The sequence below is a fragment of the Ictidomys tridecemlineatus genome, chromosome 12 (genome assembly GCF_052094955.1).
Source record: "Ictidomys tridecemlineatus isolate mIctTri1 chromosome 12, mIctTri1.hap1, whole genome shotgun sequence".
Classification (NCBI taxonomy): domain Eukaryota; kingdom Metazoa; phylum Chordata; class Mammalia; order Rodentia; family Sciuridae; genus Ictidomys; species Ictidomys tridecemlineatus.
In genome coordinates, this window is record NC_135488.1 from 69213447 (window position 1) to 69236597 (window position 23151).

The window sequence follows — 23151 nt, forward strand, 5'->3', positions numbered from 1 at the left end:
CAATTAAAATTATACTAATAGGCTGCTGGAGGGTAGGGAAAGACTCAGTAAATGAGAAAGACAGGCAATTACAGCTAGAATATTCCTTATGAGAAATGGCTGGGACCATAAATGTTTCAGATTTTATAGATTTGCCTAGACTGTATCAATTGTGTACCCCTAATCTGAAATGCTCCAAAATTGGAAACTTTTTCCTTTTTTTGAGATGGGAACATTATGTGTTGACCAGCTGGCCCTGAATATGTATAAATCCTATATTACAAATGCTGAGGGCTCAAGTGATCTTCCTGCTTTAGCTTCCTAAGTAGCAGGGACTAGCATGAGCCACTTTTGTGTCCAGACAGAATTTTAGAGTATTTCAGATTTTGGACTTTCAGATTAGGGATGCTCAAAGTCCAAGAGAAAGTTGGATAAAGAAAACAGGGGCTTAGCAGTGAACAAAATTTACTTGATCATCATAATAATTATAATATTGAAAATACCAAATTAGAAAAATAACCAAGAACATAAGTATATCAGGAAGATGACGGCAGAATAGCAGAGATAAGATCTAAAGGCTTATTTATTGTACTAGGAAATCAAAATATAATACATGCCATTGACTGATTAAAGTACTGACTTAGAAACATCAAAAGAAATAGTTCAAAATAGAGAAGCCAGGCTCAGTGGCACACACCTGTAACCCCAGTGGTTGGGGGGCTGAGGCAGGAGGGACATAAGTTTAAGGTAAGTCCTAGCAACTTAGCAAGATCCTAAGCAACTTAGGTCCTATCTTGAAATAAAAAATAAAAAGGGCTGAGGATGTGGCTCAGTGGTTAAGCGCCCCTGGATTCAATCCCTGGTACCAAAACGAAAAGAAAAAAGCAGGGAATTTTTTCATTATGTCTTTTTTAGAGCTGGGCCACGGTTTGCTAGGGATTGAACCCAGGGCCTCACATATGCTAGGCAAGTATTCTACTGCTGAGTTACATCCCTAGCCCTTCACTGTCAGTCTTTTAGCAGAACACGACTAAATTTCAACACAGTAACCTTTTAGATACTTAATGATATCAGAAAACTTTATATAAATTAGAATCCACAAAACCACATGGTATCTAAAAACTGTCTGCTACTTACCCGCTTTCAGCTAAGGCCTCTCTTGTTTTTATTGGTAAGGTACTTGTTTCCAGCAAGTGCTTCAGGGAAGTAACTTCCTCTTCAGCATCAGGGACAAATATGGAAGGAAAACATGCTTCGAAAATTCGTTCCAGGCGGTTTAGTAAAGCTGTCTGTATCAAAATACCCCCAAAAGTTTATTTACACTTCTCCAATTGTAATGTCTTAGTACTATCATTAAAACACACACGCACACACCTTGTCCCTTACTGTAAATGAGTGAGAGAAATCCACCACTCAGGTACAAAAAACACTAAGTGGAAAGCACATAATTACTCATAGAACAGTCATTCTAAAGGATTACCTGAAGTAATCATGATGATGATACAGTAGGTGACAAATGTAGCTACACACCAAACACCATATAACTGGATTCTTTACATTTGTTATATTATTTAATTCATTACAAGAGTCTATATAAAGAAGGTATTATTACTCTACTATTCAATGAAAAGTAATATCAAAGTTTGAATAATGTACCCAAAGCCAAACCAAAAAAAAAAAAAAAACAAAGAAAACCCAGATAGCATTGATATTCTTTCCACCACTACTAATGTACTCTAGACTTAGGGACAATGAGATTGTTTGCTTGTGAAAGTATTATGCTATTATAGCTGATCAGGACCTTTTTTTTAGACATAAACACTTGAACTATAAAATCCTTTTTGAAATATTTCTGCTGTTAATAAGTACAAACCAAAGTAGAAAACAAAGTCTCAATTTTAAATGATTAGAAATTTAAAAACAGTTTATCATTTTGATGACCTGCACTATCTTCTAGAAATTCTATTTCTCTACTCCTTTGTTGCATGTGTATGTACATTTTAAAACTATCTTGCAAGTAAAGCTTGGCTATTCCATATTTTCACCTAAAACAGAAAAAGTTCTTTGAAGTATTCTTATTAGTTCAGACTTATTGGATTTACATAAACTTTTTTTTTGGGGGGAGGAGTGGGGGAGAACACCAGGTTTATTGCACATGTGTAACCTATATAAACGTTTTTTTCCTATTTTCATAACTGTACCACAGATATAAGCAAGATATTTTCAAACTCAGCCCAATTCACTATTTAAACATCAAAGAGGAATACAAAATGTTAATGAATTAAAACCTGCTGGAAGATTAAATGTACTATTGAGTTGATGCCAAATATATATTTTTAAAAAATGCCACATCATGATAGTTCCCCCTGCCAAATCATTAAAAAAATAATAATAATATTTGATTTTTGTCGTCTAGTATAGTCAGAAGCCTGAAAAAATTTCATAAACACATTTTCTAAACCCAAGTTTCTCTTTTGGAAGCTGAACCAGAACAAAAAAAATTAACACTGAATAATTAGTCTCAAGGCACTCTCCTGCTAACTCTACAAAAGTTACTCTGACACCTTCATTATATTCATTGTGTGATGGGAAAAGGTTCTCACTCTCAATTATGAACCCTAAAGTAAAGGGTAGACTCAAGATCCCAAGGCTTGTGAAACTTGAGTGCGTCAAGGGGACCTAGCACTTACTTGCTTCAACAGAGGGAATGGATAGACATTACTTTTAAAGGGATCAGATAACTTCCTAATTGGAAACCTGATAAGCACTGGCTCCTCCTGGACATAAAAGGTAAATAAAAAACTAACATATGGCCAAATTTTATTTCTCTGTAAATTAAATCTTTCTTGTATCTTCTCTGTTATCTTTTTAAAGGGCAGAGTAGGAAGCTTACCACCTGGAGAAAGAAATGACCCTAAAACATACTAAATCAGCTGGGCGTTATTAAATATAAAGCGTAACTATGAAGAAATTCTCAAATGAGTGGAAAGTACTTGAGGAAAAGAAACACATTAGTCACCTTAATTTACTTCTTCTACAACCTTTTCCCACAAAAGATATAAATTACATGAACATTTTTAAAGACCGTTTCATATATCTTTAGGGTTAGATCTAAAATTTGACTGCTTCAGATCTTTTGTTGAATGAGATAGAGTCAGAGCTGGCAATCTTTTCAATATAAAGTCAAAGAATAAACATTTTGGGTTTTGCAGTCCATTCATAAACAAATGTGGGTATGTTCACAGTGAAACTTTATTTGCAAAAACAGGCAGGACAGATTTGTCCCCTGGCCATACTTTGCCAACCCCTGAAGTAAAGCAATAAGTAAATATCAAATAACCAGAATCCACTAACAGCATCACCAAGAAAGCAGTTAACAGAATTAACAAAGGTTTTGATAAATTTAAATTTGTTCTGGCATTTTTACTTTAAAAAGTGTATCAACTTCCAACTCTCCATGAGACCAATTTGATGGTAAGGGCATCCTGTAAAAACAATTTTTTACTACTATCTTGTTCATGGCAACAAATGATGCCAAATTTAATTTATTACTAGTTAATTCCAGTAAGTAAATGCATGATATAATTACAACACTTTGATAGAAGGCTACAGACCTAGGGGCTTATGATTCACTTATAACCTGGAGATATCTAGGTCTACCAGTGTAGTTGAGGTGGCAACTTTGATCATTTCTACTCCCCTTATACAGATGATACTTTAATGGCAGCCTACTCAGGAATAAAACAGAGTTAAAACTAGGCTCAAGGTGCTGGAATGTAGCTCTGTGGTACAGCGTTTGCCTAGTATGTGTGATAACCCGGAGTTCAGTCCTCAACACACACACATACACAGAAAACCAACCAACCAAACACACACTAGACTCAAAGCTCACTAAGAAAGTTTCTCTAATGAAACTCAGTCAATTAATTTCTACCATATTAGGATATAATAAAAAATTAAATCCAAATACTTTGTTTCCTTCCCAAGATCTTCCTGTTGAGTGTATATAGATGGCGGAGAAAACACCTAGTTTTCAAGTATCTGTTCTTCAAAGAGCCTCTTATTTAAAGAGAATCTGTAACTGCTTCTCTTGCAGATTTTAAACTTTGGATATTGGTGATTGGCATTTGTGAGTTAAGTCTCAATTATATTATGAAACACAAAGTGTACAAAGCATACAGTAGATGCATTTAAGAGTAATTTGCTTCCCCCAAAGCACAATAAATTTAAAAGTTCAAAAATATAATGGAACATAGTCCCAATAACTTGGTAAGTAGAACAGGTTACAAGAATACAACACATATGATACTCAGAAAAAGAGAAACTAATCTACCATAAAAAAGAGTCGTTTGTGTCTTTCAAGACAGATTTTCCAAGAAACTGTAAACAGACACTAATTAAGAAAATAAAAAACAAACAAAAAATTGTTAGTTTGAGCAAAATATTGAGTATCTCTTACCAAACTAGTCAATAAAGTAAAATATTATACTTGGATTTGTTCTAACATTTATGAATAAAAAGGAATTTTGTTTATATTATTTCTGTTTCTCTACACAGAAGTTTACTCCTGGTTTTGATTCAATGATAGCATTTTTTTTGGTGGTGGTGCTGGGGGTGAAACTCAGGACCTTGCGCATGTGAGGCAAGCACTCTACCAACTGAACTATAGTTATAACTCAGCCCTCACTTTTTTTTAAGTTTGTAGCTGAATTACTCAGAAAAAGGTTACATTGAATAGTGTCATTTATTAATATATTCCAGTATATAAAGAATGTATTAGATGTAAAATTCCAAAAAATTATATCTTCTTATTTAGAATTAGTGATCAAGTCTGCTAGCTGATCTCTGCTTTTCTTATGCAGATAAGGCAGCAAATATAAAGCAAACAAAATCAGTATAACCCATTTCAGGAAAGTGAGAAACTAAATTCAACAAAAGATCGAAAGATGTTCTTTGAACATACTCAAACTGTAAAAGCCTTATTTGGTGCACTATAGTTTTGGTTTAATGTTTACATAGTACTTCCCATGAGCCAGGCATTATTCTAAATTCCTTAAAAATACCAGCTCATTGAAGTTTCATAAGAACCATACGAGGAAAGTAACAATATTATTTCCATTTTTTGGATGAGAAAAACGGAGCAGGGAGAAGTTAAATTAACTTGCTCTGGTCACGTGCATATTAAATGCGGAAGTTGAATCCTAAATCAGGAAGCATAGTCTCGGAGTAGGTGCTCTTGAACCACTATAATATGTTGTTATCAAAGCAGTTCTGTTTAATTTCTGAAAATTACAGGAGTGTTGAGGGAATGAACTATGTCTTATTCTTGAGTTTCTAGTATTGAGGTTTCTGCCTACTATTAATATAGGAATCCTAACTAAATCAAAGTGCTTTGGGGGTGGGGGAAGCACTTTTGTTTAGGATTTTTAAGGGCATCATAGTTCTATTTATGAAAGTATATCTTACTATAAGCCATCTAAATCATCATTTTATTTTATTGAGTACCGGGGATTGAACTCAGGGGCACTCCACCACTGAGCCACATCCCCAGCCCTATTTTGTATTTTATTTAGAAACAAAGGTCTCAGTGAACTCGCCATCTTCCTGCCTCAGCCTCCTGAGCTGCTGGGATTACAGGCATGCACCACTGTCCCCAGCTCTAAATCATTCTTGTATGTAGGTAGAACATATTTATATAATTATAATGTATTGATAACAATAGTCTAATGCTTTCTATGTGATTTACTATGCTTAACGCTGTACATATAACACTTGAGGAATCTTCTAAAAGAAACACCTCAGATAAGTATTACTGTCTCTACGTTACAGATAAACAAACTGAAACTCAGGGAACTTTAATTAATCAGAGTTTTAGTACTGGTATTGTGCATAGCAAGAATTTGACCCAAAGTCTGACTCCAAGGCCTACATTCCTTTCACCAAATCATGCTTTTACTTAAATTTTGTGATCTTTCAAACATTTCCAGCCATTAGACAATGGATCCCTTGTTAAGTACTGTGATGATGATCGTATTTTAAAAAGCAAACCATTTCATCTAACAGTTGTAAACATTAATAAAGAGTCAGTGTTGCATTCTAAATGAATATGAAGGTAATAAATGCATACACACTTAGCAGTCTAAATATTTAGCTGAGGCCACAGTATTAACTAAATGGCACACTAAGTACAAAAACATTCACACAAATTACCTGCATTTTAAATACCTTTAACTCCAAAGTATAAAAAAGAGAAAACGTCATTGATTCTCCCTTAACTCCATGGAATAAGGAAACTGGTAATGGGTTAGCTGAATACCAGTTTATAAAAATCATGTCATTCCACACACACATGTACCAAATTCTAAGTCTGACAAACAGGAGCACATCTGGCTATTAAACACTTTAAGAAATGGGACTCTGATAAATGTAGGGTTGAAAAAAATCAAATGTTCTTCAAGGCAGGTGCCAGACTTCCCTTTTATTTTTCCTTAGTATTCAATGCGATGAAACCAATTAGTCCAGGAAATCTGCTATTGCACAAAAGTGCACTTAGATTCATATGCATTCTTATCTGTCAAAACCATTCTGAAAATGAGAACTAGCCCAAAGCAGGAGCTTTTTCTCTCAAAACAGCTTGAAAGGTGAGTATGTTGCCAAGAGCCAGAACTAGAGGTACTGCTCCACAAATTTTTATTTCTCTGTCTCTCTCTTTCCATGGTTAATCAACAATATAGTTAGCAACACTATTTCCTGTACCTTTGAGAACCATTTCTCAAGAAGTTTGTTTCTGAGGTTATTCAGTAACAGTTATTCACTAACAGTTAACATACACTGAGCACTATGTACAAAGTGCTGTGCTAAGCATCTTTACAGCATAATTTCATTTATCCTCATAACAAAAGTTTTAAAGTCAGTACAATAATATTCTTGTATGCCCCCCGCCCCATTCAATCTGGGCATTTTACACAAGAACTCATAAATGCTAGGCAAGCACTCTATTATTGAGCTCTCCTGTTGCTGATAGTATTATTCTGTAAATCTTGAGGCTCAGGGAAGTTGCTCAGGTAAGTTACTCCAAATCCCTGGAACTAACAGCATGACTACAGAACCTTCTTTTAATCACTACGCCATATACCTAGGGTCCACAAAAATGTTTTAGTATTTAATATTAATAATAATCATATTTACTTAAAGTCATAAAATATAATTTAAAAAATCTTTTATGGAGAAGAAGTTTATGAAAGTCATAATGCAACCCTTGGTTATACCACAGCTCCAAAGGTACACACGCTACCTCAGCCACTGGAGTAGCTGGGATTACATATATGTGCCATAACACCCAATCACCCAATGGCATAATTAATCAAAGAGTGCAAAACATTATACATAAATTCACTTTTACTCATTCCCAGTTCTGTCATCTTTCTATGTCTGGGGATAGAGAAGAAAGTCCTATGGTATATAAGCAGTCATTTCATCTATTGGTGCAAATAAGCTGTATTATCTAATGCATACTCAAATGGTATGTTTTAGTCACAAACAGGTTACAGGTTTTCCAAAATCCTGAAGCAATATATGGACATATGGTATTCCCTCTTGGGATGATAATTTTATTCATCAACTTGACTCACCCATGGGGTGTCCAGACGTTTGATCAAATATGTGAGTGTGTTTCTGGATGTGATCAACATTTGGATTTAGACTGGAAGACTGAATAAAGCAGACTGTCCTCTCTAATAGGAGTGGCCCTTGTCCTATCAATCAAAGACCTGAATAGAACAAAAACACTGAGTAAGAGGGAACTAGTCCTACCTGACTTTCTGAATAGAGACATCAATCTTTTCCTGCCTTTGGACTTAAGTGAAAAATTGGTTCTTCTCTTTTTTGGGGGTGAGTAGGTGTGGGTACTGGTTATTTAACCCAGGGGTACTTTACCACTGAGCCACATTCCTAGCCTTTTTATTTTTGACGCAGTTTGCTTAGTTGCTTAAAGCCTAGCTAAGTTGCCGAGGCTGGTCTCAAACTTGCGATCCGCCTGACTCAGCCTCCTGAGTCACTGAGATTACAGGTGTGCATCTCCACACCATTGGCTCTACTAGTTCTCAGGCCTTCACATCAGAATGGAACTGTATCAGCTCTCAAGTCTCCAGCTTCCTGACTCTATTTTGGGACTTCTCACTCTCCAATCAATTAATTTATTCCTTCCTTCCTTCCCTCCCTCTCCCTTCCTTGCTCCCTTCTACTAATCCTGCCCCCCACCCCCCGCCCCAATCCCATTTATTGGTTCTCTTTCTCTGGAGAACCAAATACATCTCGATTTTATAAATGACTACATTGGGGTATAAAATGATAAATTATACCACAAATCTAATTCACCTTTCCAGAGGGGTACATAAAAACCAGCACCTTAGGAGTCTATCTAGATTCTGCTTCTTAGGCAAACTCAAATGCCTATCTCCTTTAAAGTACATATTTAAGGTAACTGTTAAAATTCCTTCATATTTCCAGTTAGTTTTCCTTTTTTGCTTAGGAACAGAAGTTGATTAATGCCAATAGTTTCAATATTCATAGCATTAGGTCTTGCACTTAAGTGGACCTTTAGAAGAAACATAAAATCCACTGAGTAATTTAATCTTCCACTTAAGAGGATACCTTATGTCTTACCACTATTAAAAATTAAGTAAGATATCAAGTACAATCTACACCTGTATACTCACCAATTCCTAATTTCAAGCTATCTAAAAAGAGGGACCAATTTACCAAGTTCAAAAAAGATGATCTGCTCTTTTTGCACAATTTCTGGATAAATCTATAAGAGTATTTCTATCTATTTTAGAACTAAAGACCAGAATGTCAAATTTTCTGAGGGAAAAATAGCAAAAGGAAATGCTATCCAAATAAGGAAAGCAAAGATCCTTAAAGGCCAAAATCTTAAAGTCTTAGTTTCTTTGTTGCTTGCTTCTATTTCAATCATAAGTCCAAATGTTCACCCACAGAAGAGAAAACTGGCACACAATCTTAGGTAAATGATTAAACAAATCAAGTTGAAAATGTAGAATTGGTTACATTCCATTGGAGAATGTGGACTTTTAGGTGGAAAAAAAAAAAAACCCCAGAAATTTAACCTCAAAATAGCACAAACCAAAGAATTAATGATTTTCTTCTTTTCCTTTTTTGTGACATTCTTAGTTTTTAAACCTTTCAAATCTTCCTTTTCTCAGTAGTACTACAAATTAGATGGCTAATAACAAAAAATGATTTATAGCTTCTCTTTCTAGAGGAATTTTTAATATAAATTACCTAAATTCTCAAGTAACATTCAAAGTGATATTTTTAAAACTTATAAAAGTTCAGAGTGCAATGTAATGCTTATGACATTATCTCTTTCACCCATACATCTAAGAAAAAGGCATCTTGGCTATTTTAATCAAAATTCCTTTCTAAAACATTAAAAGGCTAAAAAAATAGAAAATGTTTAAATTTGCCTAGCATGTGAGAGGCACTGGGTTCGATTCTCAGCACCACATACAAATATATGAATAAAATAAAAGTCCATTGATGCTTTTTAAAAAAAAAAAGTAAAGAAAAATTTTGACCTCTTTGTGATTTGTAAAATGGAGTTTTTTTTTGCAGTGCTGGGGATTGGATCCAGGGCCTCAAGCATGCTATGCAAGTGCTCTGTCACTGAGCTATACCTCTAGACTACTACTTGACTTTTTCCAGTTCTCCCAGTCTACTACTTGTCATTCATAAGAATGTTAAAAGAGAATGAAATATATCAGATTCTGAGTTCTCAGAAAAAAATTATTCACTAAAAGGATAATATCTTTTTTCTCAGTAATGAGGTATGCTGGACTAGCGACTGACAATTAATTTGAGAATATTTTTTGAGTTTGAAAAATTTCTTGATTGAATTTTCCCCACCTAAGTAACAAATAATTGCAATAAGCCTGAGAAAGATATATTTATTGAAACTTTATTTATGGTAGTTTAAGTTCATGGTAAACTTTAAAAAAAAAAAGGTGCTAAAAAATATGGACCTGGATGTTACATACCAAATATAGTGAAAAGTGGGAAAAAACCTGAAATGACATCTATATTTGTCTGATTTTATAAAACAAAAAACTGCCTTCCACCCCTGTTTAACTGAATTAATTGAGCTCTGAATTCTAAAATACTCTAATATGTGAGGATTTCTATTCTGTCCTGGACATTGCAGCAATTAAAAGAAGCATTTAGAGAAAACTGTTAGTAAACCCAATCCCTTCCAAGGACTAGATTAATGTACCATAAATAAAGTTTCAATAATTATATCTGGTCTTGTCAAATGGTAAGACATACCATTTGAGTATGCATTTGATGTTCTGGTCTTCAGTTCTAAGGTTTAAAAACTAAGATAATTACAATGTTATTTAAACATCAGAATCTGAAAGCCAAGAAGAAAGTACAGGCTACGATTCTCCTTTACAACAGCAGGATAAGAATCAAGGTCACTGTTTAATCTTTATCCACTACTGACTCAGTAACTTAGCAGGGTATACCTAATTCCCTACCTCAACTTTCTTCCCAAACTTCCTCCAGTTCCTTCCAGAGTTTTTCCTCCCCAACATCCATCTCCAAATTCTGTCATTCTGTATAACCCATTCAGCAAAAAACAAAAGTCTAGGGCTGAGGTTGTAGCTCAGTGGTAGAGTACTTGCCTAGCATGTCTGAGGCACTGGGTTTGATCCTCAGCACCACATAAAAATAAACACAATAGATACTGTGTCCATGTATAACTAAAAAATATTAAATAAATAAACAAAATAAAGATACTATATTCACCTACAACTAAAAATTAAAAAAAAAAAAAAAACAAGAAAAGAAAAGAAAAAAAAAGTCTAAGGCCTGAGTCAAACAAATCTTGGAAAGTCTTAATGCATCTTGCTAAATATATGTAGCTTTTGTTTAATTTTTACCAAATATAATCATGCTACAAAATTTTTATTTTTTATTTTTTCACTTATTATCCAAAACCATAAAGCTTTTAAGAAGCTGAGTCAAGATTCAAAATCAGCTCTATCAGATTCCATGAAGCCCATTTCATGCTTTATTACCTCTTATATCCAGTTATCAAATTATAAATAAGTAACTTCAATCAACTTGTGTGGTGCCAAAATGTCCTATTTGAAGGGATCATAGTTTAAAAAATTCACTATCTGATGATGTTAAAAGTTCTAGGGCTATAAATTAAAGATCGTTCAATACCAATGTCATCCTATATGCTAGTATGATGAAACTAAATAGTTTGCAAAGGGTTAGGTCAAAACCCAACAGTCTTCATTTTGCATTATAATTAGTTCACTTCCTGTTTAAAATTCCAAGGTTCTGCCTCAAAAAATAATAAATTACCTAACAGGAATAATACACATTAGTCAAACCATGTAATAACTGAACTAGCAAAGTAGACAATTTCAGGCACCCAAAGCCAACTGAAAAATGATTAGCTGTGTACATCAACTGGTAATACCATAATTTGCCTAATATCTTTTTGTTAATTGGTTCTTTTTAGTTATACTTAATGTGTCAAAGGTATCAGAGCAATGATGTATAACCATTTCAATTTACATACTTTGGAAATACTTCCAGTTGAAAATTGGTTTCTCAGCAAAAGATAACCAGAATTTACCCATAGTATCTTTTAAAAAAATCAAATGGGCACATTTCTGTAACTGTTACTCACATCTTAACATTTTTTTTATTTTTGCAGTACTCGAGATGGCACCCAGAGGGTTTCTACCACTGAGCTACATTCCCCAAGCCTTTTAATTTTTTATTTTGAGGCAGGTCTCCCTAAGTTGCTGAGGCTGCCCTTGACCTGGTGATCCTCTTGCTTCAGCTTCCCTGAGTCCCTAGGATTATGGGTATGCCACTACACCTGGAAAAATTGGCAAATTTCTATGACTCTTAAGAAAACTCACTGGGATAAATATCAAGTTTTAGTACTGGACTATTTATAATTTCTCAAAGGGTTGTAAAAATGTAACTAACCTACAAAGCAGGTAAGCATTACATATAATAAAGAGACTCCTTTTACAGGTACTCAATTGAAAAAATATTTTTTAAAAAGCTGAATTGGAAGTCTTCACAGCAATTAATATGTCATAAAAAATAGAGAATATTAATAAATACCTGAATGGAAGTGGCTGATTCCTGTAAATGGCCACTAGCAACTGCTCCTTTGGGAGTTGCTAAAGGGATACTGTGCATCTTGGGGGTTCCTGGAATATCAACATTTTCATCTGTCCTATGTGACTGCCAGACTTCCTTTCGATGATGAGCTTCAGTGGCTTGCTGATCTCCAAAAGCAGCCCAGGAACAACCATCTTTTTGTTCATCCCCAAAAGCATTCCAATCTACAACTTGGCTAGCTGAACTGAAGTCCGCAAAGTCATCAGAGTCTTGAAAAGCATTGCAGTCATCTTGAATATTTGGCACTGAATCAAAATCTCCAAACTCGCTGTCTTGCCCATTTTTCAGTTCTGAAACAGGTTCAGTGCCTGTTCCACTAGACTTTCTTGCCAATTGACATTCCTCTGATAAACTATCAGAGGTCTGTTTCAGGTCTGAATCAGTAAATATCATTTCCTCCGGGTAAGAAGCAGTATTTGTATCCCCGAATTCTCCAAAGTCATCACTCGGTTCACTAAAATGTGGAAAGTGCTCTGAGGACTCTTCAAAAGTGACATCACTCATTGAATCTTGAGTACCAGTGACCAAAGGTGGAGTGGTGCCACTGGCTGTGCCAAAGTCACCAAAATCATCCTCATTGGTATCATTGCAAGTCACAAAATCATTACTACTATCACCATTTTTTACACTTACAGAATCATCCAAAACATTTTCTTCTGTAGGACCAATGTTTGGGATTTGGGAATTAGTAAACTTTCTACTTTCTTCTTTGGAAGAACCAAGTTCTTCATCAGCATCAAAAGTTTTAATAGAATCCATGCATAGGTCAGCACATTTTGAAGTAACTAAATGTAGTTCTTCCTCAGTTTTACATTGTTCTTTCCTAATGGCTTCTGAGTTATCAGTCGACTCTACCAAATTCCAAGCCTTTGATTGATTATTTGAATTTAAAAATTCATCCTGTTGCAGCACTGGAAGGCCTTGTTTTTCAACACCAAAACTTCTGTTAGGTGCTATGCTTATTTCTGAAACACAAACCTGATCCTCTCCATCAGCGTCTCCTTTTTCATCAAAACTTTTAACCAAAGACACTTCTTTTACAGAATTCAGTTCATTGACTCTGTTAATTTTGTTGTTTTCCTGAATGGTTAGCGCATCTCTCTCATTTAAAACTGCACATCTTATTTCTTCTAGTTGTATCCTTTCCTTTTGGGAAAATGTGGCAAAATCTGCAAATTCCTCAGCAGGACTAGGTGCAAAGTCTAAATTATACTCAGTGCTATGAGTGCCCAGAGGCTTTTGTCCCTTTGAATCAGCTACATTGTCTAGATCATCTGTTCCCTGAGGATTTACAGTTTCCAACCCTGCAAACCCATTTGTTAGAATCTCCAGACAAGGAGGCTTTTCACCATTGCAGCTCTCTAACTGCTTGTTTTGATGAACAATGTTCATATCAGTTCTAAAATCTCTTGGAGTGAAACTTTCACATGTTCCAACATTCTGTCTCTGCTCTATTACTTTGTTTAAATCTCCTGGACTTTCCATGCCATCAGTAGAAGTTTCTAAAGTTTTAGATGAAATAATTTCTTTGCTGGTGGTACAAAGTAAAACATCAGACTGACCTTTCATGGGAGTACAAAGTTCAGCAGTGATGTCCTTATCATTACCATTTTTAATGGACTTAAAGCTTGTAAGGTTATCTACATTTTCTGAGAAATCATGAATTGGCATAAAATGGTTTGAAGATACAAACTCTTCCTTAGGACGAGTGTAATCTGGTGTATCAAAATCGACAAACCCTATGCCAGAAGGGCTGACTTCTGAAAATCCACCAAATTCCCCAAATTCATCATCATCCTCCTCCTCTGCTCCATTGTCTAGTGGTGGTGGGGATGAAGAGTACATTCGAATGATGTCTGGCTCCATTGTTCAGTTGCTTTCTAAGGATTAATTTATACCTGTTTAAAAAAAAAAGTTTTTGAGGGAAGAATTATATATAATAAAGTCTTTCAAAATTTTCTCAAAGCTACCTTAAAGCAATGCAAATTTACACTGCTCTATTTTGTATCTTTTTTTAAAAAAATATTTTTTAGTTGTAGATGGACACAATACCTTTAACTTTATTTATTTTTACGTAGTGCTGAGGATCAAACCCAGTGCCTCCCATGTGCTAGGCAAGCACTCTACCACTGAGCTACAACCCTAGCCCTCTATTTTGTATCTTTTAAACTATATTTCTCTTAAATGAGATTACACAGTTACAACATAGTGGCAAAAAATATTTCTTTTCTCTTTTAGCATGTTACCAATGTCTTTGGGAGTACATTAAAGAAATATGGGACTCCAAAAAAATTTGAATAGACATCTTTAACAGTACACCTACAAAGTTTTCTCTCAGGCACTTGCTTATTCTGTTAAATTATCTTTCAAATTCACTGGGGACTCAGTGTTTGCCTTATGGATTTGTATGAACTCTCTATATATTAAGACATGAAAATCCTCAAATTGCTACAAATAATTCCTCCAGTTTGCTTTTCAATGTTTATTTCTGAACCCAGGTTAACTTTTTAATACCTGAATTTTGAAGTTCGTTTAAGGCTCACAAGAACTTGCAAAAATAGTCGAGCTCTTGTATATTCTACCAGCTTCTCTCAATGCTAATAAACATCATCAGATGCTCCTTGACTTATTATAGGTATACACTCCAAAAACCCATCATAAGTTGAAATTATCATAAAGCAAAACTGCATTTAATACACCCAACCTACTGAACATCACAGCTTAGCAACACAGTGCACTGTAGAGCAACACATATGGCTTGCTGTTGCTCATGAGAAAGTGTCCTATTGCATATTGCTAGACCAGGAAAAGATCAAAATTCAAAATTCCAATTATAGCTTCTACTAAATTCATACTGCTTTCACATCATCATAAAGTTGAAAAATTGTAAGTCAAACCATCATAAACTGAGGACTGTCTGTACCTGGTCAAACCAGGAAACAGACACCAGTACAATTCTACTAGCTTAGCTACAGGCCTTGTTTGGACTTCACCTGTTTTTTTCTTTTTTTGGTCCATGTGTAGTTTTATGAAATGTTATCATGTGTATCAATTAGTTATCACTACAACTGGGATAAGTTCAATGAACACAAAGAAACTCCCTCATGTTGCCCCTTAATAGTCACATCTATCTTTGGGGGTGGTGATCTCATGAACATCCAAGGGAAATCAGTAGGGCAGAAGAAAGGAACCAGGGAAGAAAGAAGGGAAGGATTGAAAGGGGCAATAACTGGGAAATGACACTGGCCAAAAACACTGTCATATTGTGTGCATGTACAAATATGTAATAATGAATCCCACCATTACTGGTTGTAATTATAATGAACCAATAAAAAATATGGGAAAAAAGTTATACCTTTGCTTAGATTTTAATCCTTGACAATCACTGATCTATTCTCTTTCATTATAATTTGGCTATATCAAGAGTGTTAGGTAAATGAAATTATGTAATATGTAAACCTTTGAAGCTGGCTTTTTTCATTCAGCCTAATGCCCTTGAGGGCCATACATGTTGCTGCACATATTAATAGTTCATTCTTTTTATTGCTAAGTAGTCATCCATTATATAGCTGTACCACAGGTTGTCTATCCATTCACTTTATAGAGGACATCTGAGTTGTTTCAATATTTGTATAGTGCAAATAAGGCTTCTATGAACACACATACAAATTACTGTGTGAACATAAGTTTTCATTTCTCCAAAACATATATCTAGGAGTGTGAATGCTGGGTCAGAATGCTGGGTCAGATGGTATATTCAATTTCATAAAACTGCCAACCTGTTTTCCCAAGTTTATTTAATGAAGTCAAGTCAACTGTTCTTTTTATTTGTGATTTTCTTCATCGTTTTACTAGTATATAAGTGCAAGAATTCATAAATATTCACTTTTATTTGCCTGTATGTTTTAAAATTTATTTTTAATACATTAGAACTTATTTTGGTGTAGGATGTAAGCAAGGATCTGATTTTTTCCCCTAAATAATCAAGCAATAATCATAACCCCATTTGTTGAGTAATACTCCCCATATTCATTAATTTACGATGTCTCCTTTTTCATATATTTAATTCTTAAATGCAATTTGTCAGGGCTATTCTGTTCCTCTATACTAAGGATACAAGTCAGATGACATTAGAAGCAATGGAAGGACAACCAACCAAAGTCCTAGAATAAAACTATCCCATAAATAATAAACTGATACTTCTTGAAACTCACAGTTGCTAAGTTAGATATATGAGGAAAATATCTGCTATAAAATATAACCAATTTTGCAAGCTAGAGAAAATCACTTTTTCCCAGTTCTTAAAAGTTTCCCCAGTTTTAGAGCCATGGTACTTAAAAATCACATAATGTAATTCATGAGATGAGGAAAATAAGGCCTATTGTTGATAACTTTCCCAAAGTTCATATGCCTGCTTAGTGGAGAATGGCTTTGGAATTTTGAAAAGGAGGACCTTTGAGATCAGTGATGGGTCCAGCCACTGAGTTATTCTGAATGAAATATGTAAGCCAGAAAAAAGTAAAAGACAAAATTGTAATATTCCTACTTTAAATTATCTTCCTTATGAAATTAGCACCATAAATAAATAACTGCTTTAGCTCTGAGATACTGTTCTGCTGCTGATTTGAAAAGGATAAAGCAATAAAAGGTACAGATAAGTACTATTTTCTTCTCTTGTCTAACATTTTGATAACTTTTCTCATACTCAATGTCAAAGGTAATTTGATCTTTAACAAGTTCTCCCTAATTAGGAAGTTCCTATTATTTAAACATATTCTGCCAATGTCAATGAGAGTATAGGAAAAGGGACTCCTGCACATACATACTGCTGTTGGGACCGTGAATAGTTTAAAGGCTTACAGAAGGCAATACGACTATACTATGCAAACTCTGAAAATCAAAAACAAAACTTATTATGCAGCCATTAACTGCATGATTTCTTTTTCTAAAATTTAAAAGCATTAATAATGATAAGGACATGTCAAAAGGACACAAAAGCCAAACTGGGAGAGGGGGGGTCCAACTAGTAAAATCAGGGACAATTTAGTACTAAAATAAAGACAAATAAATTATAACATACTGAATAAAATAACAATCTGAGTTCTCCCAAATATAAGCATATCAATGAATAAATCAAATGTTAGATAAAGAACAAGATAGTTGAATAGTTTCAAAGTAATTCCCTACAATATAATTAATTACAAAGGGAAAAAGTATAACTTTACAGCAGTGAAGCCTGATACTCCCAGTGATCAAGGTGAATACTGAACTCATGTAGCACCTGATGAGATGTGATTAGAATAATACAGGACCATATCTGGAATATTCTTATCAAAAATATATAAACTGAATTAATGAGGAAAATCTAAAATGGGAGGCACTTTACAAACAAGTTGGCCTATAATCTTTAAAAGTATAAGGTTATGAAAGTCAAGGAAAGAAAGACTGAAGAACTGTTTCAGATTGAAGATTAAAGAGACAACAGTAAATGCAATATTTGATTCTCAATTAGATCCCTTTCTATAAAAGGTCACTTCGATGATTGTGAAACTTGAAGTCCACGGATTAGATAGAAGCAATGTTAATTTCTTGATTTTGATGAATTTGTGGTTATGTAAGAGAACACCTTAGGTCATAGGAAACATACACTAAAATATCTGGGAGTGATAGGGGCTTTAGTCTGGAGATCTACTCTCAAACTGTTCCAGAAAAAAATGTTATTTGTATTGACCTTGCAACTTTTTATAAGTTTGTGACTGATTCAGAATAAAAAAATTAAAAATATATTTAAAAACATTCAGGGAGAGTTGTGTACCTGCATTTAGGTATGTACACTTTAAAATAAATGTACTTTAAGATAAATGTATTATTTACTTATGCAAATAATACTTATTTTTTTTAAAAAAATGTGGCCAGATAGATAACATAATATCTGCCACTTTTAAGTGTATACTTCAATGACATTAAGTACATTTCATGTTGTACAACCATCACGACCATCTGTCTCTAGAAATGTATCATTTTATCTTCAAAAATATCAAAATGTCTTCTGTACTCATTAAACAATTACTCCCCAGGCTTATTTCACTTTACATAAAATCTTCAAAGTTCATCTGTTTTGTAGCATATCTCAGATCTTCACTCCTTTTTATGAGTGAATAATACTCTATTATATGTATTGCCCTAATGTGTTTATTCATCAAAGGATACTCAGGTTGCTTCTACTTTATGGCTATTGTGAATAATGCTACCATGAACATCGGTGTACAATATATCGTATTTTAAAACCTTTTTATTTTGAAATAACATTACAAAAAAAGAGCATAAAGTCCTGTGTAACCCTTAAACCAGTTCCCAGAAATGGTGTTCTAATATATAGCTACTATTATGGTTTAGATATGAGGTGTCCCCTCAAAAAACACATGTGTAAGACAATGCAAGAATGTTCAGAGGTGAAACAATTAGATTATGTGAACTATAACATAATCAGTAGATTAAATCCACTGATATGGATTAATTGTAGGCAGGTACAGTGCAGTTGCAGGAGGATCACCAGGGAAGTACCTTTGGGGTTTAAATTTTGTTCCTGGTGAGTGGAATGTGCTCTTGCTTTCTCTGCATGCCCTTCTGCCACAATGTTCTGCCTCACTTTGTTCCCACAGCAATGAAGTTGGCTATTTGTGGATTGAAACCACTGAAACTGTGAGCATTAAATAAGCTTTTCCTCCTCTATGCAGTTTTTGTTAGGTCTTTTGGTGATAATTAAGAAAAAAATTAACAACAACAACAAAAGAACAGTAGCAAAACCAGAAACTAACAGAGTTGGCATATTAATATTAACATTACTGTTAATATATCTAATTTTTATCTTTTTAAAAAAAGAATTTGCATTTATTTGTGTTTAGATCTGTTCAACTTCATTCCCTACAGATTGCAAAACTAATTACCATTGTCAAGACACAGAACTGCCCCTACCGGTTCTCCGTCCTTGTCAACTGGCAACCACCAATCTGTTCTCTAGCTCCACAGTTTTGTCACTTCAAGAGAGGATCTGTGAGGTTGACTTTTTTCACCCAGCACAATGCTCTTTTTAAAAAAATATATGTTTATTTTTTAGTTTTAAGTGGATATAATATTTTTATGTGGTGCTGAGGATTGAACCTAGTGCCTCACAGGTACGAGTACTCTACCACTTGAGCCACAACCCCAGACCCAAATAGCACAATATTCTTGAGGTCTATCTTGGTTGTTGCATGTATCAATTGGTCAGTCCTTTTTACTGCTGAGTATTGTTTTGCTATCCAGATGTACTAGTTCATCCAACCATTTACCCATTGAAGGACACTGGGGTTGTTACCAGTTATTTTACTAAAAATATTATATATAATACAAATGCTAATAACATTCATGTTCAGGTTTTTGTGTAAACATAAGTTGTCATTTTGCTGAGATAAATGATGATTGTGACTGCGGGGCACTAATGGTAAGTGCATGTTTAGTTTTATAAAAAGCTGCCAAATTATTTTCCAGTGTGTGTGTACCATCTTACATTCCTACAATATCTTATTTTTAAAGAACCATGTGTGATATTTCTTTTTAGCAGAATCTGTTCATGGTAAAACTACAGCTTTTTCCAAAACACTGCTTCGTTTGAAAAATGGAATAATTTATTGGTTCAAGGCTTATTTCAAAATCAGTTGCTAATGCAAATATGAAATCTGAATCAGAAAACTTGTAACCAAGGCAACAACACAGGAAGTAGTTTCTCCTCCTCATGTACCTTGGCAAGGTACTCTATTTCCCCTTCTAGGTGACACAGGCTCTATCAGCCTTCCAGACTACAGACATTTGTATTTTTTAATACTGAGTCATCTACTGATAAGAAGAATTTGGGGTGCTGTGTACTCCTTTTCAGCAGGTCTTGGCTCTGGCCCAACTCACCTTCAGAAACCTAAGAGAATGCCAGTCTTTATAAGCTTCAGTCAACTACACAGTATGGAGGAGGCTCGAGGCTTTCCAGAAAATTCCTCTGTGTCCAGGCCAACTTTACTTAAAAGAAGCTTTATGTTAATTGAAGTATTACTTATATAATGAATTTACAAATTAAGTTTGACTTAGATAATCTACTTTTTTAAACACAGAAAAGATGGGTTTTAAATAGCTACTTCTATTTAACAGGGGGAAAAAAAGGATGGATGAGCTAGTTTAATACTGTATCTGGCACAAAGCAAACTCAATAATTGTTTCTTCATCCTTTCTAATGGACTACTTAATCCACACAAGATGTCCCAATTATTCATTCAATTTCTTTATAACCTGAACAAACAGGTGTATATGTATGTATGTGTAAGGGTTATGGTTCAACTTGCTATTTTTATGTCTGTTTATTGCAAGACCTATTAGAGGGGAGTAAACAAGGCTATTACCTTGGCAGTAGGGAACATTCAAGCCACAGATAACACAAATAGTTCATACAAAGGTCTTATAATTACATAGTGAACTAAAAGGAGTTAGAGAAGGGAGACAGAATCGGGGAGGCTTGCTGTACTTTGGAAATTTATCCATGGGATATCATATCCTTATAAAATGACTAAGAGACAATACAGGTGAATAACTATTTAAAAATGCAGGCAAAGCAGACCTTCAGGTTGATAAACAGTGATTATCAAAGGGTTTGGGATCTGAGAATTCTGGTGTAGAAGGTCTAATATAGGGTCAGAACAGCAATAATCAGCAATAGACTTGCGTCCTAAACCAGATTAGTAGCCAGGGTGGCAGAGCACACAGTGGGTGAAGGGGATCAGTATTAATCTTCAATCAGAAAGAAGATGCACATAAGGACTGCTGGCTTCAAAAATGAAATGATCATGGAAAAGAAGAGACAGTGAGTCTGTTGGCTGAGAGCTGTGGATTCAAGAGGTAAAAGGGGCTTAATTCAAGAGGTAAAAGGGGCTTAGGAAGGCAGAGGAAAGAAAGAGTCAACTATTATTTGACACTATTTGATGATTTAAAAATAGTTTTCTCAAGAATAAAATGGAGCACAAACTGCCAGGTATTAAGTCTTGGTTCAAAGCCCCGTAGTCACATGATAACAAAAATGTCACTGCTGTGAGGTAGGGAAAGGATGGACTTTTCAACAAGTGACCCTAGATTAGCTACTTATCCACACATGGGGGAAAGTCTTTGATTCTACCTAACATAAAAATAAATACCTCTGACTCTATCTTACGTAAAAATAAACCTAGACAGATCAAAGACCCAAACAATAAAGGTATTAAGAAATCAACCTTTCAGGAGATAAGATTATTTTCACCACCCTAGGGAAAGCAAAAATGTTTTAAACAAGATATAGAAAGTGGACTATATTAAAATTTAAAATTTCATCAAAAGAACATCATTAATAGAATAAAATGGCAAAAAAACACTGTCTGGCTATTTGCAATACATGTAATTGTCAACTAACTCATATCCAGAATATACAAAGAATTTCTATAAAACAATGAAAAACAATCCAATAGAAAAATGGCCAAAATATCTGAACAGGTATTTCACAAAAGAGGATATCCAAAATGCCTGATAAGCATATGCAAAGTCAACAGGGGAATGAATGCACATTAAGATCACAAGACACCACTACACACACATTAGAATGGCTAAAATTAAAACAAAGTTATTCTAACGATAGCCACTTTGGCAAGGTGTAACTAGAATTCTCATACTTTATTGATAAACTATTCTATGCATTTTGGAAACTATTTGACAATATCTACTAAAAGAACATGTGGCATATTTTGTGCATTCAATAATTCAGTAATCATCACATTTTAACTCTAAGTCTATGCCTCAAACAAATGTAAGCCATTAAAAAATGTAAGCCAAGGGGTTGAGGGTTATAGCTCAGTGGCAGGGCACTTGCCTAGCATGTGTGAGGCACTGGGTTTGATCCTTAGCACCACTTAAACACATGTTGTCATCTACAACTAAGAAAAAAAATTTAAGTCAATACTTGTTTAACTGGCTCTCTAGATTTTAAAAGATCATTGAAGAAAATCCTTTAAGAAAAATATTTATAACTAAAGATACACTAAAGAGTAATTTTTATAAACAACCCCTAGAAAATAAGCAACTTTACATGCATACTATTATTTCATAGGCTTGAGTGGGCCTAAAGACAAAACAAATCTAAAGCCCAAGATTGAATGACCAAGACCATAATCTCTAAGGCCAATAAGAGTTTGTTAACATAGGGAGAGGAACAGATATATGCAATTTAGAAGTTCTTTTTTAAAAAATATCTTTATTTATATTTTATTTATTTATTTTTATGTGGTGCTCAGGATTGAACCCAGGGCCTTGCACATTCAAGATGAGCCCTCTACCACTGACCCACAACCCCAGACCCTGGGGTTGTGGGTCAGTGGTAGTTCTTATAAGTGTCTCGAAGTAAACTGGCTATGACTCCTATACAGTTAGAGGAAAGACCACAAGAATAAAGGCTTATAAGAAGGGTGGAGTGGAAATGATTTTTGTATGTAGAAAACACATAGGGTATTATTTGCACATTCCTGAAAGAGAATTAGCCCTTGCCCTTTTTACCCTCTTATCCACATACAGTATTATTTACTGTAAAGGTGTTTAGAGTCTCATATGGTGGTGGTGGCCCTCTAAAAATCTCCCAGAATCAAACACAGAGATAAGCTAAAAGCTTACAACCAGTACTGCTTACTCCAAATTTATTTGTATAGGGACTGAGGTGGGACTGGGGACCAAAATTAAGAAGAAGGGTGATTAATAAATGGGAAAAGAAAGACAACTTTATTTGAAGTTATATGACTGACTCTTTAGTACAAACTATTAGGTAATGGATCACACACACAAACAAATCACTACATTTTTGCCAGAGGATGCCTGAGATTATAATTAGTCACTTGTTTAATCATC

General features: G+C 34.5%; 1 protein-coding gene across 7 annotated transcripts in view; it reads right to left on the reverse strand.

Annotated features, from left to right (window-relative positions):
* Aftph (aftiphilin) overlaps positions 1 to 23151 on the reverse strand; it is a 124704-nt gene that overhangs the window by 26640 nt on the left and 74913 nt on the right. For 6 of the 7 annotated variants that reach the window (XR_005727477.2, XM_021724305.3, XM_040271309.2 and 3 more), the window contains exons 2-3: positions 12151 to 14108; positions 1117 to 1268 (exon numbers count right to left, since the gene is read on the reverse strand). Coding sequence is in view for 6 of the 7 variants with exons in the window: in XM_021724305.3 (XP_021579980.2) it covers positions 1117 to 1268; positions 12151 to 14076 (2078 nt within the window). In the remaining variant the exon portion in view is untranslated. Of the gene's footprint in view, positions 1 to 1116; positions 1269 to 12150; positions 14109 to 20151; positions 20263 to 23151 lie in introns of those variants that run through there. The other variant, XM_078029113.1, reaches the window with a different exon arrangement.